This window comes from Patiria miniata, unplaced genomic scaffold, assembly GCF_015706575.1.
Source record: "Patiria miniata isolate m_02_andy unplaced genomic scaffold, ASM1570657v1 HiC_scaffold_18, whole genome shotgun sequence".
In the NCBI taxonomy this organism is placed as follows: domain Eukaryota; kingdom Metazoa; phylum Echinodermata; class Asteroidea; order Valvatida; family Asterinidae; genus Patiria; species Patiria miniata.
The window spans coordinates 13,600,580-13,626,045 of record NW_024037056.1 but is presented as its reverse complement, the minus strand read 5'-3'; the positions used below and the strand labels follow the sequence as shown (position 1 = coordinate 13,626,045).

The following is a 25,466-nucleotide window of genomic DNA, read 5'->3' as shown; positions in this document are numbered from 1 at the left end:
AGAGGAAAGTACGCGCTGAAAACACATATTTAATCAAATTTCTCCGACGCGAGAATATAATAACATCAATCTTTGCCTTTAATGAAATTATGCAATTTAAGGGTATTCATATGGAAAGTAAGCCTCATGAACCTAATTCCATGGAACTGATGCTAGGCATTGTACCTGTTTATTATTATTATTATTAGCAACCAAAGCATCTAAAAATGGTTGGATTTAAAACATTTTAAAAGATATTTATATTACATTTGAATTTGAAACATTAAAACATTTCAATAACAATACACATTAAACATTAAACCTTAAAAACTCCTGTAAAAAACATACAAATATTCAACACAAACCAAATTCCTAGAAACATACTTTCACAGGACTAGAACATGACTACTTCAGAACTTCAACGGACATGACAAATATTTAAATTTAAAAACAAAACTTTTCAGTTATAATGAATTGTTCAATCATTAAGACGCACATGTATTTACAGGTAACTTCAACCGATATAAAAACACATAAAACAGTAATTAATATTAACATCAGCATTAGCTTAAAATTGCTAAAAAGTGAGTAACAGTTAGGACTGTAAATTGTAGAGACACCAGGGAATGAAACTATTCTTCAGTATGTTCGTTTTACAGAAAGGCAGGCTGAACTGTCTTTGGTTCCTTAATGCATACGATACAGGCTGGTGTTTTTCGGGCAAAAACTTCAGCTTATGCGGCTGCGCGCGCATGTCGAACTTTTGTGAACCCTTTAATCACAGTTGTGATTGGTCGAAAAACTATTGGGTGGGGCTTAGGTTGGGTCTATTGCTTCCAATGTTTTTTTTTTATTCGGAGACTCAAACATTCCTCTTGACATGTTGTTGTCTCCCGGCAAATCTGGTTTGTCTTCGATCTCATAAGAATCTGCCGCCACCCGGCAGACTTCAAAAGATGCGGTTGACAATTCAGACAAAATAATTTCATTCAGTCTGTTTCCGTGTAAAGGCTCTTTTCTTTTTTAACCCGCGGGTGAAGTACATCCTTATTAGATTACAATTGAGGTTTATCTTTGACATTGAAGAGTGTTTGCACATACGGAATATAATTCAATAAATGTTCTGAAGAACGAATTATTGTGAAAACTACTTTATCATGGGGACGCAAACCTCAAACTTTCTTTAGTTTACAGCTTCTATTTGCTTCAGCAGAATACCAAGATGATGAAGTATTTGAAGTAAAGTGAACTGAATTTTAGATGTGTTCAATAGAAAAACACAAGGGTAATGAAACATTACACTAAATACACTGCTTCTAATATTAATTAAAGATAGATGATATTTACAACGCAAACACATAAAGTTTCCAAATAGACGTATTATAGTACACAATTGGCCGATGGAGAACATTAATTAATCGACTAAGTTGATTTTGAGACCACAAATTTGTGCATTTCCATCTTGTTTGTACATTCAAGAAGATGAAGACGAGACGATGCCAGGATTTTGAAAAACCCTACAAATTGCATTTTCCCGCGATGCATTGCGGTCATAATGAGGAATTGCTCTTCCAACGACACAATTTTTCTGTGTCGTCAATTCGCTGGTACCCACCGCCCTGTTTAAAGACACTGGTAACCGCTTACCCTTACACTAAATCTTGTGAAGAAAATGAAGGCTTTGAGGAAAGCATTGTGGGTAGGTCAACGTTCCTCATATATACATTCCTTGCGCACGGGGCATGCGCAAGCCACAGTGTTGACCTAAAGTTGCCGCTTTAAAATATATCGTGACATGTTAACATGTCATCAGCGCCTTTAGATGGGCCTTATTCACGAGTTGGACATTTTTGTCGAGTTCCTTGAATGTATATCATTAATTGTTAACTGTGTAATGGGATGGCGCAGAACTATTTATGCAGGCACAATGCAGCCTTATTTTACTGTCATTTTTTTTTAATGGCTTTAAACAATAGGGAATGTTTAATTACAATTTTAATATTACTCACTGAAGCAGACTGTGATTCATTATAAATTAACTTACTTTCATTTCTCTTCGCAAGTGCCAACAATTAAGAATTCACTTACCTTTCAATTCAATATGGCCGACTCATGAATAAGGCACATAGGGAACTTGGGAATGAGTGAATATAGTGAATCGTTGACTGTCCATGTGCATATATTGATCACTAGTCTACAGCTTGGAATCTTCCGAGTGCTCAGGCAGGGTATCGGTGGTCATCAGGGCTGTCTCCTTCGATCGACGAGGCTTCACCGGATCAATCGACTTATCCGTCGTCATCGTCTCGCTTCGAATATTCAGTTTCTCTCTCCACAAACTCCGAGCCCTCTTGTTGAGGCAGAAGGAGATGAAGATGAAGACTCCCTGGAGGTAGTTGAGGAGGATGTAGATGTAGGAGAAAAATATGATGCCCGTCACTGACTGAGACACGAAGCCAAAGATCCAGGTCACTCCCACCAAGGCACTCAGCTTTCATATGGAAAAAAGACAAGGACAAAGTTGGATTGTTAATGTTCAAACTAAGATTGAAACCAAGCTTAAGTAATAAACATGACAAGGGGAGGATTTACCTTGCCATAAATAGACAGCTCTTCTTTTGCTTCATCCAGTTTGCTATGACTCCTCACCGCCCTGGAGCTGCGCCTGTTCCTCCGGACACTGACGATGGTTAAGATGTACAAACACAAGTTGAAGACAAGACTGAGAGCCATGGGCACCACGAAGGCGACGATGCGAACGATGATGTCTGAGATCCAGCAGATACCTCCATCTGCGTAGATCACGGGCAAGGTGGGGCAATCGCAGTACTGGAGGATGATACAGATGCAGACAATGAGCAGAGGGATGCCCCAGGCGAGGCAAGCGTAGGCAACGAGCTCCCGGGACACGCCTGTTTTGCGTCCACTCCTTGGCACCATGGAGGTGAGGGTGCGGGCGACCTTGACTGCAAGCATCGTCATCCAGAAGAAGGCTGCTAGCCAGGCGAAGTGCGCCACAACAGCCCCGAATTGGCAGGCAGGCTGGCTCTCCGCCAGGTAGCCTGAAAGGAGGAAGAGCAATATGGCGATGAACAGCGCCAGCACGAGGTTCATGGTGGCAATACCGGATAGATTCCGGAGCTCTTTGAACAGGCAGAAGGTCATGAATGTGGCAGCCAGAGCGATAAGCGATACACAACTACCGATGAATGAGAGCGCTCTGCGCACCTGCGGTTCAACTCCTTCCGGTTCTGGGTGAATGTAGGAGCAAATGACGGCAATGCCTTCCGGAAGCAGAACATACTCGCTCTCAGAAAGACTCTCCCCTGTTGCAATGACGTCGATACGTTCCGCTGATACCACAGAATATTCTGTGTCTTCAAGAGTTAGGAGAGATGAGCAGTTCAGGTCATTTACCTTCAGACACGACGATGCCACCTCTTCCTTCGAGTAATTTTCTCTGGAGATGTTTTTGATTTGCACAGCAGTAAGCAGCCTTCCCGAGTACTCCGAGAAGACAGTACTTCCCTGGAGCGTAGAGTTGTTGCAGAGGCCAGACCCATTGAAGGAAAACGGCAAGAAGATCGCCAAAGATGAGATGTTACATGGCATGGAAGAGTTTAGGTTGGTCTTGATTGAATTATCCAGTGCACTCACAAGGTTACGTACATCAGCAGCTGAGCTCACTAACACACTTACAGACAGAACTGAGGCAAGGTGAGCTTCTGTCTTTATCTGCTGTGCTGTGATCACGAACCCAGATCCTTCTAGGAGACAATCGACGACAAAGGAGTCACTCTCGTTGGTTGGTGCCGGAGGAACGGCCAGGCACTCGTCACCTACGATCTGATACCCAGCTGCGCACGTCAGCACCCGGCACCTCTCCAGGAACGGATCGTAGATCTGCCCCGCCGAGCAAGACATCCCGCTGATGGACGAGGAGGAGGTGAAGTCGAACAGAACCTCAATCGTCAAGAAGCCATCGTAGGGAGCGCATACACCCGCACACGGTCCCCAGGGGTCGGGCACGCACCACTCCAGACACTCCTGATCCTCACAGGAATTGTCTGGCAAAACTCCCTGGCCATTGCATAAGGCGCAGTGAGGGTTCCGATATCTGGTGTAACTATCTTCAACTTTGATAGGAGCGTAGTAAGCCTTGCATCCTTCTTCCAAGCGGGTCCCACTGAATTCGTCTGAACAGGTGTCCACGAGATGTGCGGGGCACTCCCGGAGTACTGCGTGGCCATTTGGGGGCGTTATGAGCCAACCTAAGCTTCGCAGTGTTGTATTGAGAGACGGATAAAAAATGTCCGGTGGTTGATACTGTTCATCGTCAGCAGCAGAGACATCCCATCTTCTTAGACTTTCCAAGGTCCTCCCGTTACAAATGGCGCAGTAGATGTTCTTAAAATCCACTTCGAGGTCGTCATAAACCGGCAGCGAGCCGAATACATCCTCGATATCCACAGGCCTCTCGCATAAATCACGTGATCTCTCATCTGTCCAGCTGATTGGACAACGGTCAATGACCACATAGCCGATGTGAGTGAACTGACTGCCTGGTACCCAGACGCAGCCGAACTGCTCTGTGGTGAACCCTCCTCGCTCCAAGGTCGGCGTCCCCAGACTACACATCCCTTCGCGGTCGTAACAACAGTCGTCAAATAGACCGCAGACATCGTCGCATCGGCAGTAGTGGAATATGTCGTCACGTGAGCCATTGATTGGGTGACCCTGTTTACACTCATCTTGGCATAACTGCTTCGAACCGCACAGATACGAAGTCTCATTATACTCGGTTACACCTGCAGTTCATGAAACAAATAAAGATGTGTAAGGCATTCTGACATTATATTTTCACATCCCAAACATAAGTGTTCTTCAATAGTATTAATACTATTTTACGACTACCAAACTCTCCATGCAATCTTGACAGTGTTCTTTGAAATATTTCATCTGATTACATGATTTGAGTGTCCAAGAGTTCGTTATTTTAATAGCGAGATCTTGTGAAAAGAGGAAGTCCTGACATTATGAACCCTGTGTTCCGGCACTACGCCCTCAGTGTTAGTACAAGTGAAATTATGTTTTTCTGAAGAACGCGTGAATGCCACAGTCACCGTGTTCGATGAAACGGAACCACACAATAACTTTAAAGAGGTTGTGGAATGCTCGAAGACATTTCCGTCATTTTTCGGGTATATGTAGCCTAAGGTGTGATGAAATAAAAACGACTATTGTTTCTGTCATGAAATGAGTACAAAAGGTACTTTTGAGAGCTGTTTTTCAGGTCCAGTTTCGACCCGAACGTGCAACTGTGTAAAAGTCGTCGTTGCGGGCAGCAAACAAAACACAGTAAATCGTGACGTAATAAACAGGACTCCCGATGCACAGTAGCATACACGAGTGGTCGAAACTGGACCTGAAAAACAGCTCTCAAAAGTACCTTTTGTACTCATTTCATGAAAGAAACAATAGTCGTTTTTATTTCATCACACCTTAGGCTACATATACCCGAAAAATGACGGAAATGTCTTCGAGCATTCCACATCCTCTTTAAAGCAAGTTCAATATTCATTTGAAACGTGGTCATGCCCACAACGAGCAGTCGCAGCCGCTAACTAGTGTACGCATGCGCCGTGTCCATCCTCACAGCGCCATCTACGTTCCTGCACGAACAAAATTGAATCTCACCAGTGAAACACTCCAGCGTTGCGTAGCCGCTGCAATCTCGCAGCGCGTAGTGCTGACACTCGCTCAGACTCGCTTCATCCCCGATGCATCCCACGTCCACAAATAACGTGTAGTTGGGTCGGTGCTGCGGGTCGAGCTCTCGCAGGGAAAGAAAACCGCCCGCAACGGCTAATTCATCGGAGTAGCCGAGCTCCCGGCATGCCACGCGGCCCTGCTTCAGCCGGTGGAATCCGTGGCCGCAGATGGCGCTCCACTCGTGTTCCGGACCACAGCGTCCCTGCAATAGACGGTCCGGATCGCGGTATGTACCCTCGACCAGTCGGAGTTCAAAGTCCGGCATACCTTCAAGCATATACGAAAATCCAATGGTAATTAAATCACGAAGTTTACGGCAAAAATTGCTAAGATTCTCTTATTAAGTTTCAAGAGTATTAAACCAAGATTGAAACAAGCTTACAATAACTTTCAATACTGAATCGAGATGTTAACTCATCTCAAACAGTATCATTATTCTTGTAATGATGTGGAATTCAAGGATCAAATTAAAAACTCGAATTGGATTGGGAAAAGGCTGTCAGTAGGCCAGGGAATTAAGTAGTCCCAGTGGAAAGTTCGGTTTCATTTCCTGCAATGAGTTTGCTCCGTGATGACATAACGCGAAATGTGATCCAAACTGTTCATAACTTTCTGTCTGGAAGTTGTGAAGTTATTGACGAATTCTAGCGCGCGATCCCTGTCACGTACGCAATACGAGGACCCTTATAATTATGGAGAAACCATTGGATTATCTTGACAAAAACTATCACCGTTCTTCCGCCATTAAAATTGGCCTCTGTGGTTACGTGCCCTAATTTGTCTATAGCTAGTGGTACACTGTCTGTCAAGGAATTATCGTGAACAAGCCTGATATCAATCGACCCATTGTGGTAGAATCGCGTTAGAATCGCGTCAACGCAGCTTGTGAAATATTGTCCAGTTACATGATTTACAAATGGACGCGGAACGCGCAAAATCTGAGACAAACAAAACTTATTAGTGCACATAACACAAACTCCATAGGGTTGTTTAAGGGGCGTGGGCAACTTGCAAATGGCGAAAGGTCAAATGGGGGTTAAAAGTTGCGTACCTGCATAACCACATGACAGCCACATGTCATTGTCGTGGGTGCAGGGAGGATCTCCAGTGGGATGCAAGTTGCAGCCTCCGAGTGTCCTGTCGTTCAGGTCAGCAGAACAGGACACCAGGTAACGTTCGCTGGTGACGTTTACCAGCGACGCGTCGTCAGTCCGACGGGGACCAGCGAAGTCATGGCCGCAGGCAAACGGGTACCCGAGCGTCCTGCACATCTGGAATGGGACGGCGTGGCTGAAGTAGGGATCGTTACACACGGCGGTCCAGGGCGAGTCGGGAAACCAGCGAATGAGTACCCGCCCCTCGTTGCGGGCGCTACCGCCAACGAGTTGAATGATGAGTCGGTCGATATTACCTGGGCTTACATCGACTACAAGTATTACAAAATATAAAATTTAAAATATAACTTCATAAGTTTGCAAAAGTAAAGGCCTATGTTTTTCAAAACAGCATATCTGTCGACTGTTACACTGTAAAAACAGTGTTTATCATTTAAACACATCAGACGGTGTTTAGAGTTTAATACGTTTAGGAATGTGTTTCAATTCTAAACGTTTACCACGTTTTAATGTTGTGAAACTAAACGTGTTTACGCTTTGGACATGTGCTTAGGATTGTATATCTAAATGCGCTTAGGAAGTTGTTTAAATGCTAAACATATTATTCATTGCACATGTCAAACGGATAATGCGTGTCACAGAAAAAGGACATCTAAACATGTCATGATGCTAAACGTGTGGAAAAAGTGGGTACAGAATTAGTGTTTAGAAATGTGTTTAAATCCTAAGCACCATTTTTACAGTGTATTTTCATGGCGGTAAAATCCAATTAGTTGTTGTTGGCAAAGTATTTTTATAGAATTGGAGCTCGCCTTATAACATTTAGGCCTACGTAATTAAAATTGACTTTCGCCTAATTAAATTTTATTAACATCTATTACTTGGTGAGAGAAGAAAAATATTGCTATTCATTTTGATATTTGGAAACTTTATGAAATTAAGTGGACGAAAAAAATATACACTTGTCAATTGAATGAGGTACCTAGCAAAGTACGAGAGAACAAGGTGTTCTTTTATATCAAGAGAACAAGGTGTTCTTTTATATCAAGGGACAAATTGCGTGTTCATTATTTGAAGCCGAAACCAAGGATTTAAAACTGAACATTTTTATTTAGGTACTTTGATGTCCATTTACAACAGGTGTTTTGTCACACAATTAATTGTGATCGCAGTGACAGTGTGTTTAAAAATAAAAACATGCAAACAAAATATAACCTAATGTCAGTCGTAGAATGTGTAACCAACATAGATAACAAAGGTATAATTTGTAAGTTAATTACGCCTTTCCACTTTAAATTGAGACATTTGACGTCCAAATCAAACTGAGTTTTCAATGTTAGGCATTTGTCGGACAAAGGCAGCCTAATTGCCTCTGTGTGGATATTTGCCTGGCCTAAAAAAAATGTGTTAAGCGAATAAACACAATTCTAAAAACATTCTTGCTATCACCTTATGCTTAAAAATGTTAAGCATGTAAACGTGTTTACAAACTGATAACAAGAAAGTGTTTAGAATTGTGTTTACTCGCTAAACACACTTTTGTAGGCCAGGCAATTATCCACACAGAGGCAATAGGTTACCTTTGTCCCAATGCCAAAAACTGAAAAATAAAAAAATTGGTCCCATGGCCAATTTGACTTCTCTCAGAAAATTACTCATAACTCTGTCAAAAGGTATCAGATTTGGACGTTTGATGTCTCATTTTAAGGTGGAAAAGCGTATCTTACAAACCATACCTGTATTATTTAGGTTGGTTACACATTCCATGTCTCGCAGTCCGTTATATTTTGTTTGCATTTTCTTTTGAGACACGTTGCATAGAAAAGGTCAACAGATCACGGGCAAAATGCAATGTACGGAAGTGACCTTCCGTGTTTAAGTGTCCTATCAAGTTCATTCCACTCGATCAGCTTCCAACCAAAACAGTCATTTATATGCTAATGACTACAATTTGCCGAGGGCATTATTATTGGCTCACTTAGCGTATGGAGTACATATCTACATCAAACGGCGACCTCGAGCTTGGTAATAGTTATAATGAATCGCCTGCAGAAACTTGCATTCAATACCTATAATTGCAAATCCAATTGTAAATGTTTTCACTGCAGTGCAACTGCATGGCTCTATGGTCATTCTCAAACCAAAAAAGAAGAAGAGTGTTCCCTTTGAATAATCCTTTCTTAACAATTTACTTTACTATCATTCTGGATATATAGACCTACATGTACATGTATACTCTAAAAACAGAGGTGTTTAATCCAACACTATTGGTTCGCGGTCAGAAACCACACCTTACATGTATTGATTCCAGCATTTTAAATGTTAAATCCAGCATTTGAATGTTAACAAAGCCAACACTGAAACTATTAATTAATATTTTAAATGTTGATTCAACAGTTTCAAAGTTAACACTTTGAAAAAATATTGAGTAAACACTTAAACTGTTGAATTAACTGTATAAGTGTTGGATTTAACGTAAAAAAACTGGATTCCACACTTTGAAAGTGTGGAGACTGACCAACATAAATGTAAGTGTTGGATTTAACACTTCAGGATTCAACACTTCAGGTTTTACACTTCAGGGTGTATCAGTGCGGATCCAATGGGTTGTCGGAGTGCCCCCCCCCCTCCCCCCCCGCCCCCTTCCTCCGACTGATACATTCCAACAATGTTCACATTCAGATAGATTCCCTCGTCATCTCTCAATACTGCAAATCTCGATTCACTGCTCCAAGCAGATTGCAACGCTTCAGTCATCCCACCTCTTCCCCTAAAATGTTTTGGACACCCGGCCCAGCGCGTCACCCCTTTGGAAAATCCAAATTATAATTAAGTGGGTTAACTGGGTTGCCGCTGGGAGCATTTTTTCCTCCATGCTGCGAGCGCATGCAGCCACGGCGATTGTACGAAACTATACCGTCTAAGCTTCCGCTTATGCTCCCGTTTACAAACAAGTCATTGTGGCATGCACATGGGGGAAAAAGTTGTTGTTCCAAGCAGAAACCAACATTGTTCGAACGTTCATACAAACATGAAGTGTAAGTTTACTCACGGCCGGGGAGAGTCTGTGCTGACGTGTACACAAGCTGCAGGAGTAAGCAAGCAAAGATTGAGGGGAAATGGAGTGACGCCATTTCTCAAAACACTGACTTGGGCTGTTCAGCTGTCTCGTACTACCTGTCGATTGTATAAATGACTGTGTTAGGTTGCGTACCATGCACGTACACATTGGTGTTTTTTGTGCTGCAAGGTCAGAACCGTCTTTGTTGGAAAGGTCATGACCTTTCGATTGAACGGTTCAGTACACGGGGTGTATGGGACCTATTTTCCACCACAGCACCGGACGGATAGCAGTGAAGGATGAGCGAGGAAAAGTGTTCCCAGTGGCGAAGGCCGGACACGGTGAGGACAGTTGAAGGTGAACGGATGCTGACTGATCTCAAAATAAAACCAAAGTAATGCATTGTACTCTACGCAGACAATGGACGAGACGAAAGAAATATACCTTGATAAAAATATTATACTGACTGGGCAAAATAATGTTCAAACTGTCAACACATTCAAACTTTCAATCTATTAGTTGAAATGTCTGAAAACTAACTAGTGACAGTTAGCCTACGGGGTTGCCATAGATCATGCTGGCCCCATCTCAGTCATGTTCCATGCATCCAATAACAGTACTGAATGATAATGGCATTAACAGCTGGGATGCATGTAGAAAATGTTTCTGACTTATTGCAGAGCCTCGGAGAATATAAGACACTTGAAATTTGAAGTTCAAAAATGGCAATTGGCTGCCATAGACGGAATTAAGTTGACCATAAGTATTCAGGCACGTTTCAGTGTATTCTTCTAACAATCACTGGCCTCAGATCTTGCATATGGGCCTACTCATAATTATATACAACCACTCATTCATGAGGGTAGTGCCTGCTGGATTCAGTTAAAAAGCGTATCTGTCCTCAACCTAGATAAAGTGTTCCTTAAATTCAAAAGTAAATGAATTACATCTACTTAATTGGATATGGGAAAGCTCTGATTTCGAGGAGACCTAATTGGCTCGATCGCTGTGAAGGATTATGATTAGTTTACCAGGGACAAATCACTGGTTTCCGTTTCCTTTTGCTAAAAGCAGTTGTGACCTCATCAGTGAAATTTGTTTTGTTAAAAGACATGTCAGAAACGTTCAGATAACTTTTGAAACATTTCATAAGACATTTTTTTGTTTATTCCTTCATCTGGAACTAGGGCTACGTATTTACTGTACAAGATGAACAAGCAGCCAGCAGTACTCAACATATTTTTTTTTTACAACTTCCATTCGACCACGAGGTAAGGGCTTGGAAAATTTTTTTTTTTTAAATCATCCTTTAAAATACGTAAGACTGTTTACCAATTCATATTGGTCGAGAGCCCGTCACGTGGCCGCGGTTTTAAATGGATGACTAGACCGGCTGGCTGGTCTTAAACACTTTTCCAGTGTCACATGAAATTTTGACTCACCATGAAATCCAGTGCATTATACCGTTTTATTGGTTGAACGTTCACAGTGATCACGTGGGCAAGTGCAACACTACCAGTGAGTCAGTAATTCATAGTCCTAGATTCACAACGCACCGCCACAGCTGCATTCTGCGCAGCATTGCGCATTACGCGCAATTCCAATAAAGGAGTTGTTTAAGACTTGTACTCGCGAGTTGGGCACTCCATTATATAGTTAGAGGGGTGCCGAATGTTTGGGGGAAAAACATGAAGTGAAAGTGTTGAACAAAATCGTTGGAAATGTTTACTTTTTGACTTGTTTTGACTTTTGGACCGAAAAGTTTTGAGTTTTTGACCGAAAACTTTCGAAAAGGTAATTATGAATTGAATAATTACCCTCGCCTTAAGCTCGGGGTAAATATCAGCTTCCATACTCCAACCGGGCTTTAAAAGAGTGTTTAAAACCTTCCAAGCACGCATTTATTCCCTTATTAAAGATGTCTCAAATTATATATTACCATGCGCATCACATGTAGAGAGTCAGGAAAAAGAAATTAATGAAAAAGAAGATAACTGTTTCTCATTATAAAAATCCAACACGGCAGAAAATCTCCCTATCTTGCGCTGGCGTTAAGATTCAATTTTCTCCAATTCGCACATCTTATAAAACAGCATGGATACCAAGCAACTGTACATGAATTGAGATAAACATCCTCTTATTATCCGAATAAGTGGCTAAAGGAATTGCAAGCCAAACGCTGTGAAGGTAAAGCAACACCATTTGTTCGCCCTCACCCAGGCAAATTCAGTAGTAGGCCCTACATCACATTTACTAGTAACAAAATTAGGGCGGCCTGACTTTCAAATCTTAAGATTTCATTCGGAGGCAAAACGACACTGAGATGTACAGGGACAAACATGTAGGGCCTCTCTAGAATGAAAAGAAATCCTCCGGTCTGTAGGGTTAAAGAGCAAAAAGAATTAAGGCGCATTGATATCCAACAAAAGATTCAAAACGTACTGACGGTACGCGTGCAATCACAAACACAATGCTGATACAGAAAAAACATCCACAATTCCTTGAGCCTAATTTGATTTCCCCACAAGGAATACCGTTGCGTGATTTGATTTCGTGGTGCAAATTGGCTGCAGGCCGCTAACCATTGTGGAAACTCACACACATAAAATCCTATCAAGGCCACCTGTGTTGGAATTGATCGAATCAGTCTGATTGTCGAACAAAATATCTTCGCATACGCGCAGGGCGTGTGTTGAATGCCTACGTCACTAACAATGTCATGACTTTTTTTGGCCTTATTACAAACGAAGCTCCACTGTCGTCCCTTTCTATGGGCGCTATGGTTCGACATTTTGGTTCACCTTCGAAACTTGTGTGATGCATTGCTCCCTTGGACCAGATTGATAATGAAGATGTGATTACATCTGACATGGAATCGATAGATCCTGTCTGAATAATGCTGCAAATGCACAGTCATGTTTTAAAATCAAAATGAAGTGCACTGAGTTGAGACTCAGATTGGCGCAATGGTTACTTTCCAGTGCTTTCCATAACTGTGGCCAGGGCTCGATTCCCACCCGGACCACATGTGGATTGGGTTTTCAGCTCCTACCCAATTAAACCAGAATATTCTTCCGAGATTTTTCTCCCACCTCTAAAACTGTTATTTTTTCTCATTGTCACATTTGAGGAATCATTGGATTCATTGCCAGAAATAAGTAGAAAGAAGTAGAAATAAAATGTGAATTTATACAGATATACAGGGTTATTAAAAAAGCGAAACATAAACCCCCAAAAACATATTTCATAATTGCAAAAAAAAATGTAGCACCAAAAATATTAATGACTGGAAAGCCAATTTCAGAAATCACTTTTAGTTGAAAAAAATATTGAAACTGCTCAATCATTTCAAAGAGAATCACTATTAAACGCAATGACCCTAAAACCTGTTTCGTCAAAAAAAAAATTGTGTCCTGACTGTTAGGAACAACAAATAGAATGACACAGAATACTTGTTTCAACAATTGTCAACAACAGTAGTACACGATATCTTTATTAACAACTCGATATCTTTATTAACAACTGTTAATTCGATCATCTCATCATCTGATATCCAGTTGCCACTAGTCACATTTTAACAAATTAAAATGAGGAAAGACGTCACGAGTTAATGTAGAATCGTAGGAAATATTTGTGATTCCCTTTTTTTTAAGAGCAACACATAAGTATTAGAAATATCAAACAAGAGAGGAGCCAGCCAATCGGAGTCGATCCTTAGAAATTGTGAATTAATCTGTTGATTGGTCAGTCTGGCTGCCATGTTTTTGTTGTCAAAATATGATTGGTCAAGATGCAGTCTTTTTTTTGCATTATTAATCGCCGAATCTCCGCGTATATCATTGACGCTTGTGTGCAAGCTTTCCAATGGTGCTCTCGAAAGCAGTAGGTTTACCATTAGACCTCTAAGTTTCCTGCGCCATTTCGATCATTTCTAGAGGTCGCACCATATATACACTATCCGTCCTCATACTCTTTCATTGGCTAAAATTCCAATGACGTAATATCCCAAGGTCCTACCTTATTTATCAATGCTATCGAAGAAAACCGGCGGTCTATAAAGCAAGCGGAGGAACAATTCTGTCCCTTATGTATCTATCATTCTCGAACTAACAAAGGGCGCACAAAATATGAGAGGATCGAGGCTTCACAGGCTGGCGTTGAGACTCTTGCTTGTGAAGATCGAGAAGATGCTGCTGCTGGTTGCTGTCGCCCTTACGGTTGCTGTCACACCGTGTCTCTGCCAGTCTAATGTGACCAAGCTCTATCTCCTGGGCCTCTTCCCTGAATCGGGGCCTTGGGCAGGAGCGGAGACTGCCCTGCCCGCTGCCCAGTTAGCTGTCGACGACATCAACGGCAATCCTGATGTTCTACCTGGGTACGAGATAGTTCTTATACCAAGGGATACAGAGGTAAGTCCTAACTACTTCTTCGTCTTTCGTTTGTCGGAAAGACAGATTCAGATATCAACTTGCAGTTGGGTCACCCATAGTTTGACCGTCTGCACCATGCGGAGCTGGTATAGATGGGGCAATCGGATAGAATATGGTCTGCAGTTTGGTCTGCAGTTCCACATTCGCAGGTGGCACTGTCCGCGAGGCCCCACCTGGCCATGTTGGCTCTGAAGCACCCCACGCCAGCTCGAAGGCGGTTTAGTCTTGTCCAGGCCTTGCGTGTTAGATCTATTCCACTGATGTTGGTGTGGTCCTCGACGAACTGATCTAGGCACGTAGTGGGTCCTTGCCATGATTGCTCCCATTAGTAGGCAACTCAGGATGCCGAGTTTGCTTGGGAGAAATCCTGCAGTCTCTTTGGCAGACGATGAGAATGGGTGGCGGGTACATCGCTTTTGCTGGGGTGTGGGGGTGTTTGTTTGTTGGAATGTTTGTTTATTTGTTTGCTTGTTTGTTTGGGTGGCTGGGTTTTTCGATTTCCTTTAAGCGATTAACAGGCTGGGGCTTAGAGAAATATTTCAAGGTTGATTAATGAGTTTATTACATCAAAAAGGGAAACATTCCCCGAGCGTGACACTACGGTTGGGCACTAAAGGTTTGGTTGGGTATTTTTGGTCTGGACTGCACGTTGCTGGGCTGGGTTGCTGGGTTTGATTGGGTTGTCTTGGGTTGGGTTTACTTAGCAACACAACGGTTACAAACAATCTTAATACAATACAAATAAATGGTATTTAAACGCAATCCGATGGAAATAATTAACTATATAAACAATATGAAATTAAGACATAATTCTTAAAAATTCGGCAATCACAAAGACACACCAGGAAGAAACACAAAAGATGAATATTGAGTTCCGATGAATTAAACACTTCGTTCTTCTAAATCCCTTCCTAATTCGGGCGATTCACAATGTAGTGCGCCACCAAGATTTTGCCATGGAGAGTCCATTTTTAAGTTTACGGTCGACAAAACATGGCCCATCTGAATGAGTGTCAGTACAAAAAAACCAGCATATTGATAAAAAGCAAAGAAAAGGACAAACAGATACTCGAATCACACGCTAATAACGACACTACTGAGCGGGAAAACTGTCCCGCGAACATCTCCCACAATGCACTGGAAAAAATTAACTCTCCGTGACGCGAGGCAAACTCTTGGTTGCGCACTGCATTGTGATGAATCGCCGAATTGTGGTCGGTTTGTTTTTTCGATAGTGCAATGGTGGCAAGGCTACAGATATAATGTACAGGGAGCTCTACAACACTTCCACCACTAAGACTATGATAATCGGCGGAGGCTGCTCTCTGGCAACCGAGCCGACTGCGCAGGCGTCGCATTTCTGGAATCTCATCCAGGTTGGACAATTTCCTTTTCAGCATTAATTTTATCAGTTTGCTTTTCACCTCACCCTTATTTCTTGAATATTCCGTGGAATTTTAAAAATGTTTTCAATCGATTAATTTCCTTTTCTTGCTGACTTGACCTTTCAATATCAAATGTCGCTAGATGTTAAATAATGTTTGGTTTTTGTAAGTTGTTGGGAAGGGTTTGTTGCGAATTTATGCACAACTACATTGGGTTGCATATACTATTCTTTTAACTGACCAACGGGAAGACATAATTACTCTATCAACATGGATAATGAAGATTCTCCTAATTGAAACCAATAAGTAATGAAGTATTGGATGAATATGCTGCTTGGATGGAAGATTAGTGGGTAGATAGGGGAAATTTTGGGGGCAATCATGCTTTTGATGATACAAGCATGAAATCTGGCACACAGTCAGAGTATGTCAAAAGAAAGTAATTTGGCCATAGGGCCATCGCAGATTCGTCCTTTAAAAACTAAAGGTAGAATAACAAGCACTTTTCAATTTTTTTTCAAAATGGCTGCTATTGTTTGTTATTCTACCTGTGTTTTTTCAAAGGACAAATCTGCGATGGCCCTATAGCCAAATATCTTTCTCATGACATACTCTGTGTGCCAGATTCCATGATAGTATCATCATAAAGGCACAATCCCATCACCTATCTGCCGTACTATAGGGCACGTTTACAGATGGCCTACTTGGTTACTAACGTAACACCTGTTCGTTATTCCAAGATATCTTACGCTGCGTCTTCGCCCAAGCTATCCGACCGACTACTGTACCCCCGGTTCTTCCGTTTGTATCAACCCGAGACGACCTTCAACCTTGCCAAGCTGACCTTGATTAAGAAGTTCAACTGGACGAAAGTGGCGACAATTTACGAATCGCTTCCACTATTTTCCTTGGTACGTCAAGCTCTTCTTTCGTACCAAACAAAAACGGAAAAAGGTTCCCAACAATCTTAAGACCAATAATAATAATAACAGTACCGGAGTATGTATCTACTAACAATCAGGTACAGTACTAAAGGCGCTAATTAATATCAATCTTAAAGACATGTAAATGAAGTATTTGAAATATGAGACCTATTTTATGTAGCACCTTACCATTGAGCAGCCACTGCCAGAAACACCGGGGCAAACCCCTTCTCTAATAGCGATAAGTGTTACGGGTTTTTTTTAACGTGCATAATTATAACACGACGCACGGGACCTACGGTTTACCTCCCATCTGAAGGACGAAGCAATAATGGTTAAGTGTCTTGCTTAAGGACACAAGTGACAAGACCGGGACTCGAATCCACATTTTGCTGATCAGAAGCACCAGAGCTTGAGTCCAGTGATCTTAACCACTTGGTCATGCCACTCCACAAACGAAAAGTTGCAAGGGTTTTTACTTCAATAAGCCTGTATGTCGGTCAGAACTTTACTTCAAAGTCTGAGCAATAAAAGGATATTTTTCTAATTTTCCAAACCAAACTAAAATTGTATAAAGTATCTGTATGACTAGAACAAACGGTTCATCATACATTTAATCTGGACAATGAAAATAATATGGCGACATTGTCTTCACTTTCTTCATCCAGACCTTTGCAGAATTCCACCATGAAGCAAAAAAAGCCGGAATTGAGGTCATAGCTCAAGAGACATTTGGAGATGATCCAACTACGCAGATGGAACACTTAAAAGTAAAACGTTTTTTTTTAATATTAAGTTTTGTTATTCATTAAAGTTTTAATTTCAACACCTGCACTATGTTGAGCAAACAGCAAAATATTACTGGGACAGGATCTTAAATCCTTTGATCACTGAACTGCCCATATCATCACTGACTGTTTCTTTTAAAACGCCAAACCATTCTAGCATTGTATGGTTTCACGGATGCAAATTCAAGTATTCGGCAACATTCCACCTGTCTCGTGATCAGTACTAGATTATCTCTTGCTATCGTCGTCGTCGTCGTCGAGTTACTCATAACCGAATATTCGTGATCTTCTTAATGAAGTTTCTCCATTCACTGCGATTTTGAGATCTGGTATAGCAGCTGTAGGTAAAAAGGTAAAGATGCCGAACCTGCGTTCACAGGATTGGAGTGCCCACCTCTCTTTCGAAGCGATTGGGCCAGACTCGGGTCCTGAAATGCTGCTGTGGGCGGATCGCTACACCTCCAGCGAGTCTGTTAATACCTTTCCAGAATTGAATAATGCCGGTGCCCAATTACAGTTTTGGTATCCTTGTCCCTGTCATTAGGAGTCGGGGACTCGCATCATAGTCGGTGGGTTTTACAGCGATGCGGCAAGAAAGGTGTTTTGTGCTGCTTACCATCTGAAGATGTTCGGTGCAAAGTATGTCTGGATTTTGCCAGGTAAAAACTGACTACCAAGAATTGCTTTTAAGGTATAGAATTTTGTGTAGGTGCAACTGCAATGGCCTCTCTATTAATTGTTCTTCAATTCTTTTTAATTGTTCGGGGATGCTTTGTCCAACTTTAAGGATGGCTGGCTTTGAACACCTGGCTGGTACCCGACGACACCATTGATTGTTCACTGGACCAGCTGAAGGAAGTAGCCGGCTACCAGTTCGGGGTCAACGCACTTAGTCTTCTGCCCGATACTCACCAGACTCTGTCAGGAATGGTAAGTGGTCGGTGCTGGGAGTAAGAGCAACTAACAGAAGACTTCAAGAAAGACAACGACGTGACGTCACCTTTAAAATGTCAGCGTCCAAGTAAGGTATACGTAGCCTCTTTTGCTTGTGACGTGACAGAGCTAGCACATAGTTTGGACACACAACAAACCACCAACAAGTGCAGCATTTTGAACAGTTTTTTTATAAACCTGATTTAATTCCATAACCCGTTTGTCACTAACCGTGAAGGATTAGTTTAACGAAACTGGAACACACTGATGTAGGCCGTCATGTTGACCATTTTCAGACCACCAGCGCGTTACTGGCGAGATTCAACGCGTCGGTCGGCACAGACGATCCAGAATCCCTGGTTGGTTTTGCCGAGATTCCGTTTAGCTATGACACCATCTGGACTGCTGCTCTTGCTCTACACGAGGCCGAACAGCAGCTCGAACAGTTAGGTAAGTCCGGTCCTACCTCCCCAAAACCTGTTTAAACTGGACAACCGACGTCTCCGCATCTTAAAGATATGTGTCCTCCTCGTTTAATTTGTTGTGTACCTCTTTGAAAAGAACAGCTACCATCACCGTTCATACAGCGAATTATGGCAAACAATAGAAGTCGAGACATTAAGGCCGGAGGTCCGCTATACTGTTTGATGAAGCACTGACATTGTTAAACCACCGCATTCTACTCGTTAAGTTTTGGATGCATTTTGTTTTTAGTTTTTGTTTTACTTTTCCAGATCCACCAAAGACACTGGCTGATTTCACCTATGATGACAACACCACTGTACAAATACTCTTTGACGTTATCAGCAACATGACATTCCAGGGTGTATCGGTAGGTAGAATGTTTCAGATGTCAGGCTCGTTGGACAAAGAAATGTACTCGAAGGACTAGAATATGTGACCTCGAGAGAATGACACTGTACAGGTGTGCTGTACTCACACAGCTACTCGGTATTTGTCAATTAGCGCTAGAAAGATGCCAAGAAAGACCCATAAGCCATTTGATCATGGATCACACTTAATAGCACAATGCTTGCAACATTATAGAAGTGCTACCAAACCTTGGCCTGATATCCTGATGTGGGTGCTTTGCCAAGCATCAACGTAGAAGTAGAAGCACGCTCTCAAACCCCGGGTTAGATTTGACCCGGAATCCTGGTTGCTACGAGCTGATATTTGCGGGGTCAAAATGTACTTCTCTTGATCATGTTTCATGTCACTTTGACCTTGGCAAAAGGAGCAGGTCAAATTAGACCCAGATATTCCTAGCCAAATCTGAATCGGAACGTTTTAGAGAGTAGGAAAGAGAAGTTGAGGATCGCTTGGAGACCATGAGGGTTCTCTTGAAGATCGCTCGGGGAAAAAAAGGCGATTTAAACTAACGAGACTTAACATACTGTGTCTCCTCTAAACTGTCGCAGGGACCGGTAAAGTTCACGTCATCGGGAGATAGGCTCGGGTTGATCCAGATATGGCAGATACAAGGTAATCTCGCAGCCATTCTAATTATTAGCCAACGTAAAGTAGAAATATGTACCAATTTTATAGAAATCGTTATGACCTTGCTTAAGCAACCACTACCTCTAGCTTCTTCTTCTTGTTCCTCTATCCGAAATCCCACAGACTTTGTGCATGCTTCATACCATTCTCGGTGCCACTTTTCATTGGGTTAATTTTTCCGCGTTAGTTGCAACCTAGGCAGGAGATCACGTTAAATGTTAACGCTTAAACTTATTCACTGCGCTTAAAAACAAAAAACGATTTGTATAATTACCAAAATACACAGATATATAGGCTTAACTTCGACACGCCTCCAAGAGTTGAAAATGTCAAAGCAAAGAATCTTTTCTAAGCACTGCCGAAAACGAATCCAAACTGAGGTGTTGAAATCTGTTGAAATTCTTCGCAGATGAAAGACAAGTTGATGTAGGGTTGATGGACCCGGTGACTGGTTCAGGCGAGGACATCATGTGGGAGGGACACCAACCAATTGTCTGGAAAGGTAGTTTGACGCTGGAGGGCGTAGAGCCTTAGGCTCGATCACCCAAAAAAGCATTACAATATATTTACCTTCACCACGCACTTGCATAAGTAATAAATGCTTCCTTGCACAGCAAATCTGTAAAGAAATCTAATAATGATCTTCAACTTTGGTTTTCTTTCAGGTGGGAAGCCTCCGATTGATTTTGTTATCAAACTCGAAGATCGGCAGACGATACAGCTTTCACTTTTCCTCACCGGCGCCATATTGGCTACAGTTGGGATCGCTCTGGCTTGCTGCTTCTTGGCGTTCAACATCCGCTTCAGGAAACTACGGTGAACACTCAGATTCCCTGATGTTTGACGACTCAGAAATGGCATTGTTTGGATTTTCCTTATTGGCTAAGTAACATTTTTTTTTTGATTTTCCTCATTTAACTATAAGTGGGAACGTTATTCATATGTTGAACTACCCTTTGTGTATTCCAGTGTGATCAAGATGTCGAGCCCCAACATCAACAACGTGATGCTGATTGGTGGAATGCTAGCCTACGTCTCCATCATCTTCCTGGGTGTGGATACCAACATTGCATCCACAGACACCTTCGTATCGATGTGTCGGGTAAGAATCATCGTGTATCATGTTAAAATATTTATTACATGCATCTTCAAATGCTCTATTTTGCCAACTCCACTCAACGTAAATCTAAAATAAACATTGAGTATCTCCAACTAATCAACCGTCCATCTTTGCAGCAGAATTGTTTGCTTTTGATATATATTTCATGCAGATGCTTAACACATACCCTAAGTATTCAAGCACAAAAAAGCTGACCAAATACTGGTTGCCCTACAAGCCAATAGGGGGAGTATGGCATAGTGGTCAGAGTTAGTGACACCTGATCAGATTGTCAGGGGTTCGAATCCAGCTGCAGGCCATATGTTGTGTCCTTGGGCACCACTTTACCCCCACTTGCCTCTCTCCACACAGGAGTATAAATGAGTACCAGCATTAGCTGAGGAGTAACCTGCGATGGACTAGCATCCAATCCAGGGGGAGTATAAATATGCTACTGAAACCGGAGATAAACGCCGGCCTGATGGGCCACATTGGCTCGTGACAGACTTTACTTTTACTTTACAAGTCAATTAAAATGTCAATGGATATATTACTTGTTCTTACCTTTTAATGCTGAGCATATAAAACTTGGTAAGAAACATGTTGTAGCCGGAACCTATTGAGCTCTTGTCCTCCAAGTCGAGGAAAACGCAAGAAAAGGGGACACACGCAGGATTTCTAGCTCAAAAGGAAGCTCTCATTTATTTCGCCAACCGGACTCTGCGGTCGACTCGCCGCACCGCCATCAGAACTGCAACTGCTGATCCCCAGCATAGGCAAGCAGTCAAGAGCAGATTCACAAAATGTATTACATTGTAACAACTTTAGCCCTGGCGTCTAGCCAAACCCGCCCCGCGTGTCTGAACAAAAGAAACCCATTGAAGCAGTCTATTTATAGAGCCTATTCCCGGAGCGCGCGCTATAAGCTAGAGAAAAGAACTAGGTCAGCGCACCTGTGACCCAACGCGCCAACAACGCGCCGCGGGAGCCCTCCGGCGGCGGCTAGTGAACAAAAGCAACAATTAAGAAAGTGCTATACAAATTGTCTCATGTGCTACCCGGCCCCTCGTGCCCCTTTACACGATTGACCTGGCTGGTTTGTGATTACCTTTACAAATGTCATCATGCAGGTCAAGACATGGTTTCTGCCCATCGGGTTCTCCCTGGCATTCGGCGCCATGTTCAGCAAGACCTGGCGAGTCCACAAGATATTCACCAACAAAACTGCAATGAAACGGGTAAAAGTATGATTATACTTAAAGTCTCATGACAACCTTTTGACAATTATTGCAAACGCCAGGAGCAAGGTGTACTTTGATTTCAGACTGCCGCGAATTTTAACTTATCTTGTCTTTTCCCAAAGACTGAACACATTACACTCGTACTTGTCTGAAACGGTCGTTCACGTTTCGACGAGAATGAAGACCATTAGGTATTAGCAGGTTATTTTATAAATTGCATATTGATGCGTGAATCTCATGATGTTTTTTTCGAGATAGGGCAGACACAAAGGAGGGCCATATCTGGAGTGGATATGCATACCAGCAAACTCACACAGTTGTGAATTTCTATACGCCCGAGGACAATGCTTGTGTTTCCCTTTGTCCCTGTAATATAACACTCTCCCATAGACTAAGCACATAACCGTACGATCGATGACCAGCGTTTTCAACAAAAGTTCCAAACGCTCGAGGACTGAGAGGATCTTTTGTTCTCCCTTTGTGTGTCTGTCCTCTGTCGTAAAGCCACTACATGTACACTTAAAAATTACGGTTTTGTATCCACTACATGTATGTTATTCAGGTTAATGCATTCTTTTTCAGGTTGTAAAAGATAAGTGGTTGTTCGGCTGTGTCGCTGTTTTGATTCTCGTGGATGTTGTGATTCTAATCGTTTGGGAAATTTTCGACCCACTGGAAGCAGTAGAGCGGATTGGAGCTACAAAGGTAAAACGAACTGACTGTTGTTAGTTTCGTTCCTTTTTGGTCGTTCTTAAAGTCAATTTTCTGATGTTGCTCTTAGTGAAATTGTGCACTCTGAAATGCCATAATGTAACGAATGATGTTGACCATTTTGCCAATGTAATGACTTCAGGTTTCTCCCTGCTCAGATTGACGACGGAAATGACGACATCGTCTACACACCAATCCGTATGATGTGCGAATCTAGGAACCAGACCTACTGGATTGGTGCCTTCTACGTCATCGATGGTCTGCTGTTGATATTTGGAGCTTTTCTGGCCTGGGAGACCAGGAAAGTCTCCATGCCAGCGCTCAATGACTCCAAATACATCGGTATTTTGTGTGTGTTTTTATTTACTTAAAACCTTTGATGACAGATAATTTAGGAAGATGGTACAAAAGTGATGAAATCAGTTGAGAGATAAGTTCTATTTTCTTATGGACTCATGTGTAATAATCATTGACTGCTACTATTTAAACGACTACTCTTGTCTCATATATCAGCAGTTGCACATCTCTTTATTATCGGACATTTTTTCAACTGTTACTTTTGTGTCTTTTCTTGTCCATTTCGGTTCCGTTCTTTGGGTGCATTGTAGGCGTCTGTGTCTACAACGTCTTGATCCTTTCCTTCGTTGGCGCTCCGGTGTCGTTTATTCTGGAGGAGCGAAACGCCCACTACGCCCTGGTAGCTACCCTGATCTGGCTGGCTACTACCCTGACTCTCTGTGTGGTGTTTGTTCCAAAAGTAAGTGAACTCCGACATTAAATTCAGATAAATTATTACTATTATTATTTATTTCTGGTAATGAAACCAAGGATTCCTCATAAGCGCCCTAGGCGCTGCACTGTAGCTCGCAAGCCTGAAGAGAGAAGACAATGAGAAGAAAGTACAGTTTTAGAGGTGGGAGGAAAAGCACAGAAGAATGTTCTAGGGAAGGCCCACAGAATCAACCTACATTAAACTCTACCACCTATATTTTATATAGATAAAAAACAAATTCCTTTACAAGTAACGGTTTTGATAATTCCCATTAAACTCTACTGGCAGAGTCGGAAAAGTTGTTCAATTATCAAAAAGTGTATGAAAATATGAGCATTTATCAACTTTATAAAACAATACAAAGGAGTCTATGTGTGATGGCTATGCCATTTTCATGCATGGGTCTCAAATTCAATTATCTCATCTTACAACTTAAACCTAAGCAATGTTGACCTTAGTAATTTGGTTCACGATTTTAGATTCGAATGAGGAACGAGGTGCAGCCGGCCCAGAGCGCATTGGTCACCCAGCTGACTCAGTGTCATCCGAGTGGACACTCTCCGGCCACCGAGGAGGTACAACGGCTGCGTCAAGAACTGAACAAAATGAAGGGCCACTTGGACAACCTTGGGATAAAGTATCCAATGTAACCTGTAGCGGTTTCAGATTATAAGTTCACAATTATCGATTCGTCTTAATTTTTTTGTTAATTATCACACTTTAAGTCTCAATGTTACATTTGAACTTTAATGATCGTTCCTGTATCCTCATGAATGCGTTACTCATAGTTTTTCTTGTATACACACCCACACAATGTGACTGCCTATATAGCACAGTGTGTTTTGTTGTCATTCACCCAAGTCACTGGTCATTTGGCATTGAAACTTTCTCAGTACAACCAAGTTATCGGTGTTATTACCAATCCATAGTCACTTTATTTCTGAGAATGCACGACTAAATTTTCCTTTCTTAAGTATTTCGGGGAAGTGGGAACTGGGGATTGCACCCCCCCCCCCACACACACACCCTACACTGTAAAAATGGCGTTAATAGTATGGATACAATTCTCAACACACATCTCGTACCCACTTTTTTTCACGTATTATAAAGCCCATTTAGATTTTGCATTGAGATGTTTTATTTTGACATAATGAGCTTTGTGACGTGTTTACTGGATAACACGTTTGGCATTTAAACAACTTTTGAATAATGTCGTTTGTACGTTATAGGTTTCTAGAAAGTTACTGCATATTTACAGAATCATTATTGAAGTGGGAGCCAGACTTTAATGGAATTTAACTTTTTCACTTTAATCACTTTAAGTAGAATGTTCAAATGCTATGATAGGCCTAACCTATATACACTATAGAACTTGTCGTGATTTAGCTTTATACGTTACTATTCCCGCCATGATGGAGCCATGGTTTCACCATGAATAAAAATTTAAAAACGAACAGAGATTTATAGCGATTGTCACTTATGTTTGCAAAAATCGATAATCGTTGAACACATAATTGAACACATTCCTAAACGCGTTTATCTGTAAACACGTTTTAAACGTGTTTAAAACCTACATTGTAGATTCGCTATTGTATTGTTTCATCTGCCAATTGGAGGTTAGTTTAATTGTGAAAATTAGAAATCGTAAAAGTGTAGAGTCAATTGATAGTCATATTGTACTAAGTTATAAAGGCACATTATTATATAGGAATTGTGTCATGAACAGGAATCAGTAAAACATGTCAGTTACCTTGTTA

General features: G+C 41.8%; 2 protein-coding genes across 2 annotated transcripts; one reads left to right on the top strand and one right to left on the bottom strand.

The window, feature by feature from the left end:
* Window positions 1-9: 9 nt before the first annotated feature.
* On the bottom strand, window positions 10-22,210 carry LOC119724706. Its single transcript, XM_038195883.1, has 6 exons — window positions 22,094-22,210; window positions 9,919-10,043; window positions 6,803-7,177; window positions 5,677-6,018; window positions 2,572-4,787; window positions 10-2,470 (listed from the first exon to the last, which is right to left on the bottom strand). Exons 2-6 carry the CDS (start codon window positions 9,998-10,000, stop codon window positions 2,174-2,176), a joined length of 3,312 nt encoding a protein of 1,103 aa, XP_038051811.1. The 5' UTR covers window positions 10,001-10,043; window positions 22,094-22,210; the 3' UTR covers window positions 10-2,173.
* LOC119725156 (gamma-aminobutyric acid type B receptor subunit 1-like) lies at window positions 13,834-24,527 on the top strand. Its single transcript, XM_038196517.1, has 14 exons — window positions 13,834-14,336; window positions 15,593-15,733; window positions 16,483-16,653; window positions 17,334-17,435; window positions 17,998-18,112; window positions 18,241-18,383; window positions 18,683-18,836; window positions 19,121-19,218; window positions 20,812-20,988; window positions 22,116-22,223; window positions 22,809-22,931; window positions 23,096-23,279; window positions 23,546-23,694; window positions 24,189-24,527. The coding sequence occupies exons 1-14, from the start codon at window positions 14,055-14,057 to the stop codon at window positions 24,357-24,359; spliced, it is 2,118 nt and encodes a 705-aa protein (XP_038052445.1). The 5' UTR covers window positions 13,834-14,054; the 3' UTR covers window positions 24,360-24,527.
* Window positions 24,528-25,466: the final 939 nt, after the last annotated feature.

What these genes read in the sequence shown, in the direction of transcription:
- LOC119724706 (XM_038195883.1), bottom strand. Translation starts at nt 10,000, where the DNA reads ATGGCGTCACTCCATTTCCCCTCAATCTTTGCTTGCTTACTCCTGCAG. An exon ending in AGCACAGACTCTCCCCGGCC is followed by an intron (nt 7,178 to 9,918) that starts GTGAGTAAACTT and finishes TAATACTTGTAG; the next exon opens with TCGATGTAAGCCCAGGTAAT. An exon ending in AACGCTGGAGTGTTTCACTG is followed by an intron (nt 4,788 to 5,676) that starts GTGAGATTCAAT and finishes CATGAACTGCAG; the next exon opens with GTGTAACCGAGTATAATGAG.
- LOC119725156 (XM_038196517.1), top strand. Translation starts at nt 14,055, where the DNA reads ATGAGAGGATCGAGGCTTCACAGGCTGGCGTTGAGACTCTTGCTTGTG. An exon ending in CCTTCGTATCGATGTGTCGG is followed by an intron (nt 20,989 to 22,115) that starts GTAAGAATCATC and finishes GTCATCATGCAG; the next exon opens with GTCAAGACATGGTTTCTGCC. An exon ending in CAATGACTCCAAATACATCG is followed by an intron (nt 23,280 to 23,545) that starts GTATTTTGTGTG and finishes GGTGCATTGTAG; the next exon opens with GCGTCTGTGTCTACAACGTC.